At 35.4% G+C, this 18461-nt stretch overlaps 1 protein-coding gene across 4 annotated transcripts in view; it reads left to right on the top strand.

The window, feature by feature from the left end:
* ZPLD1 (zona pellucida like domain containing 1) overlaps positions 1-18461 on the top strand; it is a 211316-nt gene that overhangs the window by 155324 nt on the left and 37531 nt on the right. For all 4 annotated transcript variants that reach the window (XM_073892796.1, XM_073892787.1, XM_073892780.1 and 1 more), the window contains one exon: positions 11627-11740. In XM_073892796.1, coding sequence (XP_073748897.1) covers positions 11635-11740 — 106 coding nt within the window. In that variant the 5' untranslated portion in view covers positions 11627-11634. The remainder of the gene's footprint in view (positions 1-11626; positions 11741-18461) is intronic.

An 18461-nucleotide genomic window follows, 5' to 3' on the forward strand; every position in this document is an offset into this window, starting at 1 on the left:
ACAAAAGCTCATAATCTCTTTTCTTAAGAAGTGATAAATATCCCCCCCTTCAAAATTCTTCATTATCCAATGTCTTGACATCATTGACTTTGATCCTATAAGTGAGTTAGGCTTATTTCTGCTTCTTTCCTGTAATGCTACTAGAAAAAGGATGAAATATTTTTCAAATGTTCTTTAACCTACTTATAATTAGTTAGTCACTTAGATTGTGCAGGTCCTTGTTTTATAGATAGTAAGAGAGTTCAAGAGAGGCAAAGTGGGTTACCTAAGTTACCACAGTTAGAATAAGTTAGCTGTAGGTCACTTGATTTTGAATGTATTTTATAATAGATGTAAAATATACAAGAGATCAGAATAAGAGTGTAAAATTTAATGTTTTGCCATAGTTCTTATACACACATACACTTTTTTATGATAAGTCATTTTAAAACAGAAATGCAGCTGCTACTTGGAAATCAGGATTAATGCTTAATTCTTTCCTTTTAATAACTGATTTTCAGAGTAAGGATTTAATAAAATGATCATCTCCAGTGATCTCTGGTCTTTTTAATTCATAAAATAGAAGCAATTAAAATGGAGCTAACTGAAATGTTTACATATGAGGATGTAAATTTTAGATTCTCTCTGATTTCAACATTGATTCTTAACTCAAGCTTTTGTGTATACATACTACTTAATCTGATTGTCTAAAACTTTTGTGGATCTGACTTTATCATGGCCAAAAGTATTGTATTTTGTGTACGTAATTTTGTTGTTATCAAATAGCTAACTTAGAGATATTAGAAATTATTACTTCAGGAGCTGCTTTTAGTTATATTCTTTTCTATTATCTATAACAAGCATGCATTACCTGGGAAAACCATTTAGCCACTTGACATCAATTCCCACATCTAAAAAACAAAGACGTCAGTGTACTCCTCAGAGTGATGTCATGAAGGTTAATATTACATTCCCCCAAACAGCTCAACAAATAATAAAAAAAATATGAACATTAATGAGAACAGGGCTAAAAATGTATTTGAGGCAGAACAAAGTGCTATTATAAATTACCAGCAGCCTATTTTATTTTGTGATTATTGCTTCCTGAAAGCCTTGAGACCTTTGAGAAACAAAAATGTAGATACAAGGAGAAATAAATAAAAGTATAAAACCAATAGCAGCTTATTTATTTTTTAATATAATTTTAATTCACCAGAAGAAGAACAGAGCTGTCTAAAAGTGTAAGGGTTAATACTTTCCCTTAATACAATTGAAATTAATCTGTGAGGCCCCTGCTAGTTTTTATTTCTTATAAAATGACAAGAGATAGACATGAGGGTGTTCTGGATGCAACATTTGACACCTCCTCTGTTGTTGTGGAGAGGGCAGGAAGGCAATAGATCTCTAACACCTCCTGATATTGTAAGCCTAAATTCTGATAAGGGAGGTGATTTTAGAAAGAAGGCTGTGAGGAATTTATTACAATTTTTTCCTCCAGTTCTTAAAATATCATGGTTTCACTGGCTCTTGATAGCTGGAAGTCATCTTAGTCATCTTCTAGTCTAACACTTCACTGCCCACATGAGGTAATTTCCCCAACACCCACCCAGACAATTAGTGATGGATTGAGAACTAGAGACATTATTATATTTAATCAGAAGTATGCTAGTGTATGCTACATAAGTGTTGCATAATATGAATTGATAGGCAACGTGGAAACAAAAATATCTCAGTGAATCTCTAGAAGGAGGTTGTGGGTAGGCCTAGCCTATAATTTATGATGGTAAAACAGTTTTTTTCCTAAGAAATCTTTCATTATCCCAAGGTCATAAAGATATTCTTCTAAATTAACTCCTAGAAGTTTCAACATTGTTGTTGTAATTACTCTGAAGCTAAAGTGTTTCCCCTCTGATTAAAAACTTTTTGAGGACAGAAACATATATTCAGAAATGTGTATACTCTGCACTTAGTGAAGTCACATCAAACTGGAATTTATCATCAACAAATTCCACTATATAATCTTGGGGAAGAAAAGAAAAAGAAATGCAATTAATTTAAATAGTATTTTCAATCTTCCTGTTATTCCAGTCAATGAATTGATTTGTGACTGTGTAAATGTGAGATAGACAACATCAAACTGGTACCCTTCGGTTGATCTTAGTTCCCCTGCAATTATCTGAGTGTGAGCGTCTCAATATGTGGTATATGAAATTAGTGTTTCAAGATGTGAATTCTATGTCTAACATGGCTTCTGAAGCAAAACAACCACTTATTCTGTATTTAGTGTGAGCTTTTTTTTTTTCTGGTGCTCTATATTGAATAATTGAAAAATATATTCTGAGGTGTTTAAAGTTTAACATTCAATTAGAGTTACAAATGACAAAACCTACCTATTCCTAAAGATTTTAAGTTCAAATTATGGCTTTTTACCTGTAAGTTCTGGTAGACTTTATCATTTTTAACAAGCCTTTGAGTAATATTTGATTTTATATGCAAAAGCAGTTAATTGACATACTGAAAAGGAAATAAGATATATTAATTTTTTATCAGAGGAAGTTTAGTATATTTGTAGGAGTTAAATTATATGCTATAAAAAATCTTAAGTATTCAATTAATGCTCAAAGATAAAAAATAGATTTTTAAATGTGTTCAGTTTTATGTTTTCTTAAATGTCTCAATATATATATAATCTTGGAAGCATGTCAATTTTACATAAAAAGTCTAAATTATTTTTTCTTTTTCTTTTTCTTTTTTTTTTTTTAGCGGCAATGTCTGCAATAGCCAAATTGTGGGAAAGTCTAAATTATTTACTCAGTTATACATCTTAAATCAGAATAAAAGAACTAACCTTAAATAGGTCACACATTAATTACGAAGAATATCAGCATGCATCAGTTCTTTTAACACAAAGAAATGATTCTCTAATTTTTTGTTATCTTAAATACTTCTATGCCTACATATTCCTGGATTTAAGAGATACTAACCCACTTAGAAAGCAATTATCTTCTAAGCTAACAGCAGTTGCTTATTAGGTTTTGACTGGGAGGATGGATGTATTCTTATTTGTAACCATCATGTAACATAGCCTTATTTATTTTCTATACAAGGACTTGATAAATTAGAGAAGAGATTGGTTTCATTGTTGTTATGGCCCACATAACTCACCCAGCCCATATAACCCACATTTCTAACATTCTCTAGGTTCATGTTACCCATTACCCAAATTTTGTCTCTGCAACTCCAATGATACAGTTTTAATATTTGATTATCTTTTGCCTTTATTGACTCTTTAAGATATTTGAATGAATTTGTCCAGCTTTAGATATTTCTGATTTTTACAGAATCTTGTATTTTCTCACATTATTTTGGTCTGGTAGGACAATGGAATTCTTATGGATATAAAATGATATCAGAACAGTGGGGTTTCTGTATTCCAAGAGTCTAAAGGAATATAAAAACCCAAATATAATACATAAGCCTTTGTATTTAGTTATATTATCTCTTTGATCTCTTTTTCTGGAACCTGGATTGGGGAAAGAACAGTTGTAAAATATATTTTCAGTGAATTAGGGAAATCTAAATATGGAATTGATATTAGATGCTATTATGAATTAATTGTAATTTTATTGAGTTTAGTAATGGTATTGTGGTTATGTAAAAATGGTCCTTTTTTTTCCTCAAGAAATGTGTGAAATATTAAGAACCAAACTGTCTAAAACTTAATACCAAATGATGCAACAATCACCATCACCACAACAATAGATGGATGGACTGATAAAGAAAACAAAACCAAAAATGTGAGAAAAATAATATCTATTAAGTAATAGATATTATTTTACACTGACTCTCTCCCTTTCTAGTCCATAAACTCTGAGAGTAAGGACCATGTTTGTTTTGCTCATCACTGGATCCCCAGTGCTCTGAGTCTGAAACTTAAAAATTGATCAATAAAAATTTGTGGAACGAATAAATAAAATAAATGAATTAAGTAACAGAGGAATTTCAAATAGTGGAGGTACTAATAAAGGTGCTCTTTCTTGGGCAAGAGTTGACCAGGGTATGAAGTTAGCTTTCTATTATCATTATTGGTACCCATGCAAATACTTTTGATTTTTGGAAGCATGTTGATATTCAGCCAGAATATGTCAGCATGGTGTCTCTTTTGATTGACTGGTTCTTGTGTTGTGCCTTTTCATAAATATTTTGTATATTATCTCTATTAAGAAAGAAATATTTTCATTTGGAAATAATACTAATTGCCATTTAGTTAATTACAGGGAAATGGATATTTAAAATAAATAGATAAATTATCATTTTAGTATTAATTTGTTATCATTGTACTTCATGAAAAGTGAGAGGAAGTTAATATACTAACATATCTTCAAAGCTGCTTCAGTAGAATAAAATGTACACATATCTTGAAAGTGAAACTGGTGAACTATTTAAAAAAGGCTTTTATAGTGACCTAGTTCAATCTGTCAGTACCCCCAAAACTAAGGTGTTATAATAAATGTTTAAGCTAAACACTGTAGATCACTTAAATTCTATAGATTACTCAAGAAAACCCTCAACAGAAAGACAAATGAGAGAAGTGGGCAAAGGTAACTAAATGAACACTCTGTGTCAGAGAAAATTGGAGTGGGTTTTTCTCTTAGGAACAGCCTTGAGCATTCATATTTTCTCATGGTATACATCAGCATCTTTAATCATAAAATTTCTGAGTATCTTCTTGATAGCTAAACATATTTCCTTCTTTGTTTGAGGCATTATTCTGCAAGTACACGGTACATTTTATTCTTTGTTTAGCAAGACAAGGACACTCTATGTTAAAGAATGTATATGTATGTAATAATGGATATTTCTGATGAAAGTTTTATTTTTTCACTTTCCTTTTAATATATATGTTTCCTTTAATGTCCAAGTGGAACATGGAAATAAAGAGTACAGGGTTTCAGTCTAGACATCCCATCAGAAAATATGTTTTTTCATTAAACGGTCATGGTTTCCAGCACTTTAAAACTGATGATTGTGGAGGGTGAACTAAAAACTCCTTTTTCTAGAGGCAGAACTGTGTAACACTTTGAGACTTCACTGAGCAGGACAGTTGCCTACCTGTACAAATTCAGTGCCTTTTTGCCCCAGCTCTTCCCTGGGTCTTGGTTGCTTCAAAGGGCTTTATTCCTTTAACTTAAGCTTTGATCTCTGCTAAAATACACATATTTCTTCTCCTCCCCTTTCCTGGGAACTCTTTAAACTATTTCCAGTCATTTAAAGTATAATGAACTGTTTCTGATCTTTTCTGAGGGTCAGGCTTGGGTGGGTGATACAGAAGCACCAGGAATGAGGTTATGCCCCCTATTGAAGCCAACAAGCCTGTGCAGAGCAGGTGGCTGATAAATTTGGAGGAGGGCTGACAATGAGAGAATTAGGGCAATCACTGATGCCAAAGGCCCATTTCGTATTTTTAAAATCTGTATGATAAAACGATCAGCTTTAGTTTAGTGAAAAAATGCATCTTAGCGTGATGATTAAACATGTGACAAGATGATGTTTGAATTTCTCATTTTTCTTCCCAACTAGAACAGTATCATATAGATGGTCTATATGAAGGGAATAAAATTAAGGAAGTACAAAATAGCTGAGCCCATTGGTTTCTGTAAAACTTCTTGAGAGTAGATGAAAGCACTTTGAACATGTTCACTTTTTCTCAGGTCACAGGGGTGCTATTTAATAAATTACTTTTCTCAGGCACGAAGGGCCAACTTTATTCATTTGAAAAGGTTAATGCAGTTGTTCAAAATGTCCAAGTTTTTCCCAGAGAATAATTTATGCACTGAAAGTCTGTTTTATTTGGGAAATGCCTACATTATGTAAAAAAAAAAAAAAAAAGTAAAGTACAAATTAAAAAGAGGTAGATCTGGCAGTTCATAACTAAAGTAGTTTTTTCATTTATATATATTATTTGTATATCCCTAAGCACCCCATTTAAAATTTTAATACTCCCATCCTTCCACCCCAGAACTTCCTATCATTCTTTTTGCTCTATTTTTCTCCATAGTGCTTATCACAAATATACTCTGTATTTTACTTATGGATTTTGTTTTCTTCCGACTTCCCTTACTAGAATGTAAGTTCTAGGCAGACAAAAAATTTTCAGCAGCCCCCCTCCCTGGATAGTACCAGGCATATGTAAACATTCAACAATATTTGATAAATGAATGCAGGAATAAATCTATCTTGATCAAATTTACTAAGTGATTGCCATTTTTCCTTTTGAGTAGTGTAGGATTGTTTCCTAGAAGGAAATGCCATGTGATAGTTGAGGGTGGTTTCTGGAGTCATTGCACATCAAATCTTGATTTTAATACTGGTTGTCTGTTTAACCTTGGGCAAGTTCCTTAACATTTCTGTGCCTTAGTTTATTATCCCCAGAATAAGACAAATAAATTACCTATCTCATGGTTAGGTAATATGTATAAAGTGCTTAAAAAAACACTGTGGTACACAATCAGTCCTTAAAACTCACTAGTATTATCATTAAGCCAATCTGTGAAAAGAATAATGTCCTTTATGGCACTCATTGCCTAAGTGAAATAGTCATGACAATTATGTAGATATTAAAAATATTTTACCTTAATCATCAGAATTGTTTAGTTCAAAGCATATGTTAAGCATACATTATTACTATAATTTACTTCCTGAAAATTATCAGAACATTAATTTTATTTATTTGACAAACTCCAGTTAAATCAAAGAGTAGTGTAATAATTCCAAAGGTCAAGCTTGGTTTTGAATTCTACTCCGTCATTTACTAGATCTGTGACCCTGAGCAAGTCAATGAAAAACTTTAGGCTTCAGTTTCCACATCTGTAACATGAGCAAAAAATAGATCTATGTTAGTAGTTGAATATTAAATACAGCACAGTGCTTGGCACATAGCAGATCTCAGTAAGAGGAAGGTCAAAAAAAGACAATTGAATACACAAAATTAGGGAACAGTATTTATGACAGAACCATAGCAATTTACATAAAGTTGAGTGAGAGTTGAAAATTAAATTACATTTTTCTGACTCATGTTCAATCTTAAGCAAATAAATCAGAATTTATATTTTGGAAGAAGTTACCATTTTAAAAAAGAAAATTTAATATGGGAAACATGGACATATTTGACAGCAAATCATTTGGCCCAAGATTTCCTTTGTATTGCCATGTATAAAATACAGAACCTTTTAGTACCAGTTTAAGAAATGTGTCTCTTTTTAAAATTAACACTTCTAAATTCCTTAAAATTCAGTGTTGTACATATAAGTCTCCTCTCCCTCCTTTATCCCCATCAATTTAAATTGATGAAGATACTAAGCTAAGAAACACATGCAAAAACCCTGTGCACATTTATCTCCAAGATCTTTGTTATCTAAGAACTTGTTATTAATATTTTGGATTATTGGCTGTGTTAGGCAGTCCTGCACACCACTGTTAGCACCGAAGTTGGGGCATTGGTTGCTGCACTTAGTTATGGTAGAGAAGATGGGAAATGCCTTTGCTCAAGCAGAGTTTGCTGGAGCCACGATGGGACAGCAAGCACCACATGTCACACCAGAGTGGACGATGGAAATCAGCTTCTACTTTGTGATGTGAAGCTCAACTAAGCTTTTTTTAGCCAGGACTGGAGTACACTAGAGTCTAGAATTATAGCTGCCTAGAGCTAGGGAGCCTGAGGAAACAGGACTTTATACATGAGTGAATGTAAAGAGTCTCAAAATAGTCCCAAATCCCAGGCAATCCCATTTCAGAAAAGAACTTTAGGAGCTGTGGCAAGATAGCATTTCCAAGCTTGCCTCTGTGAGTTGATGTTCAGGGTCTCTGTGTGCAGGGGACATCATGAGATGGGATTGAGGGTGGGAAGTTTACATGTTAATAGTTCATCATTTTGTTTTAACTTGCAGATAGACTATAAAGAGCCTCCCAAAGTCTTGACATGTCGTAGGAATCAAAATGTGGATACCTGCACAAGAGATGTGGATGTCCTTTGAAAATCTCCTGTTTAATGTATCTTAATATTAACACACAGATCAGTACAAATGCCATTATAAATATAATAATGTCATCCAACTACTCAGAGCTATTACTCGCCCATGGGACACCTTTGTGTCGAGCAATCTAGCTCCAGAGCATGTAGCTTCGCCGAAGAAGCACAGGCCCTGTCACTATTCCTTTTTATTGGAGGTACTTGTGAAAATTTCACTTGCATATCAATATGTGGTGACACTGAAACTGATATTTCAGTGCCTTCTGTATGTCCACACTATGCTATATTCTTTTTTCCCCTTTTTTTAATTTTAATTTTTTATTATATTCAATTAGCCAGCATATAGTAGATCATTAGTTTTTGATGTAGGATTCAATGATTCATTGGTTGTGTATAACACCCAGTGCTCATCACCACACATGTCCTCCTTAATACCCATCACCTGGTTACCCCATCCACCCAACTCCCTTCCTCCAGCAACCCTCAGTTTGGTTCCCAGAGTCCAGAGTCTCTCATGGTTTGTCTCCCTCTCTGATTTCTTCCCATTCAGTTTTCCCTCCCTTCCCTGTGGTCCTCCGTGCTGTTCCTCATGTTCCACATACGAGTGAAATCAGATGATAATTGACTTTCTCTGCTTGACTTATTTCACTTAGCATAATCCCCTCCGGTTCCATCCATGTTGATGTAAAAGTTGGGTATTCATCCTTTCTGATGGCTGAGTAATAGTCCATTGTATACATGAACCACATCTTCTTTATCCATTCATCCGTTGAAGGGCATCTCAGCTCCTTCCACAGTTTGGCTATTGTGGAGATTGCTGCTATGAGCATTGGGGTGTGGGTGCTATGTTCTTTATGCACTTATAGTTTCTAGTCTTGTGATCATCATCCTGATTTTCAAATGTCAAATCTAGAGAATGACTGGCAGAGGGTTGAATCCATATCTGGTGATATAAAAATCAATGTATATTCTGTTGAAACAAACTTCCTTCTACCTGTATCTTCTTTTCATCAAAAATATTTATGAAGGGTTTTAATCTTCACAACAGTACTGTGAGTCCTATTCAAAGTGTAAGGGAGAGAGGCATGCCACTTTTGGACAACCTCAAATCTGATCTAAAGTTGTAAAGCTAAGACTTTGCCACCACTATTCGTAGGCTGTTTTAAATAGCATGAGTTTCTCTTCCATTTTTGGTAAACATAGATGTGTCCAGTTTAGTCTATAGGAATAATTCTCACAGTTTTCACAATTAGGGCCTTTTCTTCATTTAAAAAAATAATTTTCTCCCTCATAATGCCCATATTATAAAATACATCTTCTAAGCAGATTGCATTCACTACATAAGAATTTCTTTATCCATTTCAGATGAAAAGATCTGTTAAAAATCAATTAATTCATAGGGTGCCTGGGTGGCTCAGTTGATTAAGGGCTGGAGTCTTGATTTTGGTTCACGTCATGATCTCAGGGTCGTGAGATCAAGCCCTGTGTTGGGCTCCGTGCTGGGCATGAAGCCTGCTTAAGAGTCTCTCCCTCTCTCTCTCTCTGACCCTCCCTCTGCTCGTACTCTTTCTCCCTCAAAAAAAATCTATTAATTCATAAATTTAAAGAAAAATAACTGATGATAGATAGTGACCAAAATAATGCTCAATTTATTTAATAACAGATGATATTTAGGTAGTGTGTGCAGCAATCACTGCTAGAAAGACCTGGAGTTGAAATCTGGTTTCTCCACATGTTTCCATGCCACTTAAACTTCCTGAGACTTATTTGTCTCCCTCTGTACATGGAGTAATAACTGCAATCTCATCCAATTATTATAAGGAATATGAATGAGAGACAATAGGCAAATGATCTGGCTCACAGTGCCTTCTTCGTGCATAGTGTCCACTTGGTAAGTGTTATTTTTCTCCTATGAAAGAATATAAAAGCTAGAAAATGTTTCAGAATAAAAATCACTCATCAGTGAAAATTCCTGACTCTGTGAATCCCAAGGAGTGGAAAACATTTCTAGATTTCTAGATTAGAAGACAACAGTGGGAGTCTAGAGTTTCCAGTGCCTTGTGGGAATCAGTGGGAGCCATCATGAGAAAGGCATGGCAGGGTGTATACTAAGTTTGTGTGGGATGTGATGTACTTCTCGAAGCAAGCTGCTCTCTTTCCTACCAGTATTCCAAAAACTCCAATAGAGCAAGGCTTTCTTGTCTATTTGAAGTGCCTTGAGGAACTAGAGGATGATGCTGCCGGTATGGCCAAGAGAGCCCAGGGTCTGGATCAGCTATTTGTGTGAACTTTCAGTTTACCAAATGTCCTAGGGAATCAGAAGTAATGAAACATGTAGGTGTTCTCCCAAATGTCATGAGGTTGGTGCCTGAATAGCATGTTATAACGCTAAAGGAAGGAAGCTCCTGTTGAATTAATATTTTTTCAGTCTATTTTTGAGAGTAAACTTATGCCTTCCTTTCCCACATCCTTATGAAAGTGACTTTGTTCACCATAAACTTGTTATTCTAAAATGATCGTTCAAAAGCAAGATGTATTTCCTTCCTTTTGCTGAAGACTTGATTAATTATCTAAGGGCAGGTCTTTAAGGGCAGCTAAAATACCATCCCCCAAACCCCAAGCTTTTAAAATGCACTAAATTATTTGAGTAAACCATTTACAATTTTATTTTATTTTTGTTTTTTACACAGACCAAAACCACCAACCCAAAGGATTTTTTTTTTTCAATGCACAAACTGCTCTGAGAATAAGTTGGGTGCTTTTGGAAGATGTTTTAGCTTTATCTGGCCAAAAAAAAAGGGCATCCAGGGGAAAAAAATATTAAACACCACACTGACTGGTGTTTAATTATCAAAGCCAGTTTATATTTATTTGTTCAACACAAAATGATAATTTAAAAAAAATCACTTTCCATTACTTTGTCCTAAGAATTCAAGATGTTCATTTATCTGTATCATTAATCCTATTTACCCACCAATGAAGAGTCATTGGTGGAATCATGATGTCAGTCCATACATAATATTTTTCTATTCTTCCTTTTGCTTTATATCTGTGTTTCCTAAAAAAACAAATGACACACAAACCACTGATTTTGGGAAGTAGCACTAGTCTAGAATTCCTTTGTTGAGGGGAAAATTTTCCTGACGTTATTTAGTTATTAATAGTATGGAGAATTCTTTGAGAATCAAGTATCGAGTGTTAAGTCCCTCTTAATTTACTTATATTGCTTTTTAAAGTGTAAAGTTGTCTCTACATTGGTCAGTTTGTCTAGCTATGCTGTTCTAATCTGTTAAATACATGGTTTGAGTTCTTCTTATTTATAATACATTTTCTTTTGCAAACTTTATGACATATACTAATTCTTCCACCTCAAAAGTCTGGATTTGTCATCCTTAGCAAACTGATGCCAAAGAATGGAAGTAATTTTCAAATATTGTAACCAAAATTTTTGCCTCATTGCTGATAATTATTTCTCATAATCCTTAGACTTTAAATGAGCTTTGCTTGCATGGATACAGCCTGCCAGCTTATCCAACAGTGCGTTCAGATCAGCCTCAGTCTTTCCAGCAAGAAGGAGTGAAGGCTGGTGATGGACACATGATAAGAATTCTTTTCTAGGTTTTGCAATGGAACAAATATGGTTGCTGTTGCTTCTAACAATTGGAGTGCTTCTGGGGTCTGCTCAGTTTAATGGCTACAACTGTGATGCCAACCTCCACAGTAGATTTCCTGGTAAGTCTGAACCTAATCTTTTCTCTAATTGTATCTACAAAGAGTGATTATGTTTGAATAGTAAGGCCCTTAAATATATATGGAAAATGGAGGGAGGGGATATCCATCTACATTAAGTGGATATTAACAAATGGCAAATGACAAAAGACATTTTTTTCTGGAGTTGTAATTTATATCCACATTAACATACAAAGTGTTCATCATAGTTAATATTATTATAATGGCTGCTCACAAATGTGAAAAATATTGGTTATTGGGCGAGAATTCGGAGAGGATAATTTCATCAAAATTTGCCTAATTGATGCCCTTTTTTTTTCCCTCATAAGTTAATTCAGACTTTCGAAACTGCCCCTATGTGCTAATAGATTTAACGATTGTGAACTATTGTGCATTACTCAAAAATATTATTTCAATTGCATGTTGGTCATTACCAAAGTGCACAGCCCAGTTTGCCTGTACATGGCCCAGCAACCATCAATATTGTGACTGATAGGAGATTTTGACCAGACTGATGGACAAGTCCTATATGTTCCTACAATCTGCACTGAGTGAGAAGTAATTCAATATTTCATTTAAGTATTCATCATTTTATATCAGCTAAAGTTATAGAATCACAGTTAAACATTCACAAAATAAAGATTAGACAGCCTGAAATCACTTTTCCAAGTTTGCCATGCAAATTGAATTACTTTCTGTCATGTTTTACATTTTTCACACCTACCAGTACTCCTGTGTTCGGAGCATGCCAGATCGACAACTTGCATAGAGTAATCACTAGGTAGTTATGTTGTTGATGTGGGATTTCTAATTCACCCAAAGAGAGGTAATCTGGATTTCTCCAGAATAAAGATCCAAGTGTGTAGGAATGCATTCAGGAGCCCAGACCTGGTACACAAGTGCTTGGCAGGTTAAGTATGACCTGGGGTCAGGATGGGAATGTCTAAAGATAAGTCTAGCAAGGTGTTCTAAAGCAGGGTTGTTAATGATTTTGAGTAACACAAAGGAGGGCTTTTAGAAAATATTTTTTGTTATGGAAAATTCAAATATATACAAAAGTAGAGATGACTAAAACAAGCATTTGTAGTGAACCAGCAGCTTCATCAATTATCAACACATGAATTTTTCTTCATCTGTCTCTTCTTACCACCCCCCTCTCTGGAATAATTTAAAGTAAATTCATTATTTATGCTTCAGAATGTGTATCTGATGGAAAAGAACTTAAAATCTTTATACTTCATGTATATGTCTAATAAATTTAACAATAATTACTTAATATATCATCTAATACTCAGCTAAGTTGCCTCTAAAACATTCACATGGTACATTTGTTGACATGTATCTTCAGTCTATTTTAATTTATAACAGTTTTCTGTCCCTTGCTTTTCTAAAATGTTAAGTAACATGGTCATTTGTTTTGTGGAATTCTGCCTTTGGGTCTGGTTGATGCAGCTCTGATGTGCCATTTAATATGTTCCTCTTTTCCCGTACATCCTGTCAACCAATTAGAGCTAGAGGTTTGAGTAAATTCAGGTTTGGTTATTTTGCCAAGAAGACTTTGTGGGTTATTTGTGTGAAGTATTTTGTCTTTGTTTTGTAGGCGATGAAGAGCCATTGTGTCCTTTTATTTTTTTATTATTTTTTTAAATTTTTTTATTGTTACGTTAACATTGTGTCCTTTTAAACATATTCTTTTAAGGATCTGACCTGGTCACGTTTTGTTTTAGAAAGCCAATATTGGGAAAAGTGAAAGATAGAACAAGTTAGAAGAAACTAGAGACAGAGAGAAATGTCATGAAGGCAGTGTCTGTGGGAGCAGAAGAAGGAGACAGCTCTTAAGAGATACTTTGGTGGTGAACTCAACAGAGCTTGAGAGCTGGTTCAGCCGGAGAGCTGAAAGAGAAGATGTTGACCATGTTTTAGACAATGTTTTGAACTCAGATAACTGGATGGTGATATTGCCAACTGACACCAAAAGTATAGGGCACTTGCATGTTTTAGAAAGAAAGTTTGGGTTTGAAAATAATGAGTTTGCGGAGCTTCTAGAATTTATAGTGGCAGCCTCTGTCCAGTATTAGAAAAAAATGGACCTGGGTTTGAGGAGAGAGGTTGAAACCAGATAGCTGTGTAGGAGCTGAATCCCTGTGCAGTGAGTAAGTGACGAGTGGGGGACAGGAAAATAAAAGGTAGGAAAATAGACTACTATTTTAGATAACGTCAGTGGTGAAGGGAAGAGGAGTAACCTGAGCCAACAATTTAAATAAGAAGAGAGGATTTGGGGGTTAGAGAACTAGAGACCATTTATATACATGAGTAAAGGCAAAGTATTCAGAGATTGGGAATAGCAATAAAGAAATAATTGATGTGATGAGGAAAGAAAATATGGAAGAAAGCAAAGGTACAGGTGGAGGAGTTAACTTCAGGGAATTGGTAGCTGTTTCTCTGATGTAGCAGAGAAGGAGAAATAAAAGACATGGGCGGAGAAGTTGAGGGATGCTCATTGTGACATGGGAGGCAGAGGCAGAGGCCCTTAGGAGAGTGAGGGCCCAGAGGCCTGGTGGGGGCCAGGGAAGGTAGTCAAGCCTTCCCCTGTTATGTGCAGAGAAGAAGGCCAAAATGTAAAAAGATTGCTCAGCAGAGAGGATCTACCTGATGTTGTACTTACATACATGTAAAGGTAAATAAAACATGTGAATGAGCCAGGAAGTGGCTAGGACAGGGTAGGGAAGTATTTTTCATATGGGAAATTTAAAAATTATGTTAAAACACTCATTTATAATGGTGCCTGCTGACCACCTGCCTCAAAATCAACTGGGAGAGCCGTTAAAAGTTATTTACCCCAAAACTGTTTACTCCACTGTTTTACCCCAAATATGTAGTGTCCAAATCTCTGATAGTGGTGCTGAGAATCTGTATTTTAAACCCTGCGGATGAGTCTAATGCACTTTTATAGTTAGGAACAACTGACATAATGTATACTATTATTTTTTTCAGTCCATTATTCCAGTTAGAAGCACAGTCATGTGTTTGGGGAATAAAATTAAAAACAAAACCTTCTCTCAATCCAGAAATGCTCTCCACGAGGAGGGTAGAGATGAAAACACTTATCATTGAGTAAGCATTAAACCAGAATGTGAGGCTTATCATAAACAATCCATCAAGAGTTGCAAAGACAGAAAGAAATCTTACTGTTTTATATAGGCAAGCAGATGCAACCCATTACATATGTTTTCAAGATAAACAATAACTAGTCCTCAAATAAGAGGACTTGACAGCACCATTTGTCACATATAGTTCATGCTAAATATACCTGGTAATTGGGATGACCATCTGTGTTAGCATATTGGCTTTATCTAGAGGAAAAATAAACTCCTATCTTTACAAAAGGAAGTACTTTTGGAATCTGGAGATAGGCTCCCTCCAAAGTTAGGCTCCCACCCTCCCACAGAAGCTGTGACATAGGGGGGCTATTTTCCTTGATGTTTACATTTCCAAGAGATGGTTCCCTGATCATTGAGAAAAATTCCTGGGTCATAAAGCTGACAGCAGACCTATCTAGTCTTCAGAGGATTTATATACATTTCAAGGAGAAGAGAAAGTACTTAGAATTACAAGTTTTCTGATGTAAATGATTTAAGAAAAGGGAAGGAGAAGTTTCTGCCTTTATTTTAAACAAGGAGAAGTAAACCTCTTATTTTAATTTGTGTTTGTCCTTATACATGTTAACACTTCTAGTATTGTCAAGCTTAGACAACAAATATCCAGACCTTCCAAATGTACACGCACGTGCACGCACACACACGTATGCACGCACACGCATATTATTGCAATGGAAAATCTATATTAAAAAAAATCTAAGATCCAGATAACTCAGAAGTCCCAGGAGAGGCTTTAAGTTTATATGGGTATTATTTTCAAGTAAGCCCATTTTTGCAGGTCGTTTGCAGAAGAAGAGCAGAGTGAGCAAATAAAGCATGAAAGGTTAATTGCTCACTCCCCTCTTGACTTGTGTCTTCTCTTCCACATCAGGATCACCCTTGATGTCATCAGGAGCTCCCCAAGCTGCTCAGATACTAAGCAATGGGATAGAATGAGAATGAGTCTGGCAAAGGAGAGGGGCTATCTAAATGCAAAGTAATGTTAATAATGATGAAAGTAATCATCTCACCCTATCTGACCTTTGCTGTTTCGTGACATTAGAACTATTTTCCTTAATTTCCATGGCATTTATCCTTGGGCCAAGGGAACTGCCATGGTTTAATTCATTTTAAATTTAAAGGGACACCCTTTAATTTTAAAGGTAGTTAACTCTTGGCTATCCAAGCTGATAGCAGGGGACAGACTTCTAACCCACTGACATTATGGTAGTGCTCTTCCCAGAATAAAATTCAAACCGCAGTTGACTTTTAGAGTACCACAGAATTATTTGGCCTAAATTAAATATATGGATAAATGCATTTGGCCTCTGTGACTGACAAATACCTTTCTGAAACTAACCCCCCCCCCTTTTGGGAAGATGGTAGCATATAAGGGTTAGCCTCTAAGAAGTCTTTAATGATAAAGGCACAATCAAGGAAAGATTAGGTTTACGGAACCAGAAACTCTGTGGCTCGACGCTGTCTTACAGTGAACTAACCACTCATGGGAAACTGAATATAAGTCAGTGTTACACAACTTGTCATTTTGTATTCTATTTAAAATAACACTAATAAGGAAGAAAACAATGGGTTCCATGTATTGAGTGATATGCATATTACTAATTCTTTCTTGTATTCCTTATGACAAACCTATAAACTCTTTTAACATCATTTTACAATGGGAATATTGAAGATTAGCATCTGTTTAATGTTGCAAAGCTAGAAATTGACAGAGGTATAAAACTAAGACTCTTTCCATCAAACCATGATGCCTTAAAGTGAATTTTGAATACTAAATTTAAAAGAATCAAAATGGGAATTACCACATTAAACAATCTGAAAAAATCACATAGTAGGAAAACTTGTTTAGCCTTTTAAGTACCTGCTTGACTAAGGAAATCTTTTTTTTTTCCCAGTGATAAACATCAGGGTTCCACAGGAAATAAAATTAAGAATCACCAATTTAATTGAATTTATGGGTGGGTCAAGCAAAATGAACTCTCTAATCTTGTGTTAGGCTCTGCTTAACTATTGCATTATCCTGTGCCCAAAGTAAGAGTGGATAATGGAATAATTATTCAGGGGAATATGTTTTGGACTTTCTGTGATAAGAAAGGCCAACTCTCCTGCCTTCCTATGTAGTAGTAGTGTTTTGGTCTCCAAGTTGTCCAGAGGATGCCTGCCTTCCACTTTGCACCTGGGCCATGACTGCTAGACCAGATGAAGCAGAAGAACTCATCCAGGCAGCGATTGCTGATCGCTTCCTGATTAATCTAAGTGATAAAATGCAGTGGCAGGAAAAGCAATTAGTCAGCAGGCTCAGTGACTTAATAATTCAGAGTCCATATCCTTCTTTATTTCAATAAAAAAATTCTTTATTGCACAAATTTTTCACTTCCTCTGCTTGTATAAGTAAAATCCATATGCTTTTTCCTGCCTGAAAGAGATGACCAATCTCTTCTGGTTCCAAAGAATGTAGAGCAGCTAGTGCGAATATAAGTCTGCAAAATTTGCCTCAGACTGCATATGAATTTCCTGCAGCACTAGAAACAACAGCTTGTATTTGCTAATGAGAAACAGATGTGAAAAACCAAGGTGGCTAGAAACCTGTTCCATGTAGGAGGGAAACTTGAATCCCTAATCCACCTTAAATTCTCCATCAGCTGCTGGTGTTTTGTGTGGATGAAATATCAATACCCAATATCAATGACTTCTTGCTTATTTAGCACCAAAATCTCAGTATTGTATAAAATCTTGTTGAGAGGAAAATCAGCTTAAAAAAATGAGTTGAAACAATGAACATAGCATCTGTTCTCTAAGCAATTTTAAGTTTATATAGTGCCAAATATTTCTACTCTCATTTTACAGAGATAGAAATGGAAATGACATACAAGTTACTCATAATCTGCTAAAATGGCATAAATTAGTTTTGAAATGTCTACTGGAGCTCGGGAAGTAAATTCTTTTCAGGTGAGATTTCTATGGCACTACAAAGCCGACTCTTCAGCATAGTAAAGACTCCTCCTATTATATTTAATAGGTTTTGGTTCACACTATCAGTTTCAACTCAATGCTACTTTGAAGGGTGTATAATCCAGCCCATGAATAGAGGTGGAGTCATATTCACAGGATTACCTACCCCTGCAACCAACCCACACAGAGCCTCCATCGGCTCACAACAGATACCTACCCCCACCCCATGTCTCCTTTGGTTTGGGGAGAGTGCCCCTCCATTTATTAAACTGACATGGTTTATGCATTGGGGGAGAGGTGGGGGAAGGAGAAGACCGATCCTATTCCCGGCTTTGTTTCATACACGGCCGCCTGAGCACCAAGATAGATTTTTTTGGACTCAGGTTCACAAAGCTTTTTATGAGCCCTCTTTCACTGAGATTCAAAACCAGTTATTTCCTCAGACAAGGAAAGGAGTCAGGATTCATCTCCTTCCTGATTCCTCCTCCTTCTCTCTCTCTCTCCCCACTTCCTTCCCTCCCTCTCCTTTTTCTCTCATCCTTTTTCATCCAAACTTCATGTCAGCATGTAAATCATACAAATAGGCATTGGGTGGGAGTGCTTAATCCTACAGA

This window comes from Callorhinus ursinus, unplaced genomic scaffold (genome assembly GCF_003265705.2).
Source record: "Callorhinus ursinus isolate GAN/ISIS: 27379988/994484 unplaced genomic scaffold, GSC_fseal_2.0 scaffold1, whole genome shotgun sequence".
NCBI lineage: Eukaryota > Metazoa > Chordata > Mammalia > Carnivora > Otariidae > Callorhinus > Callorhinus ursinus.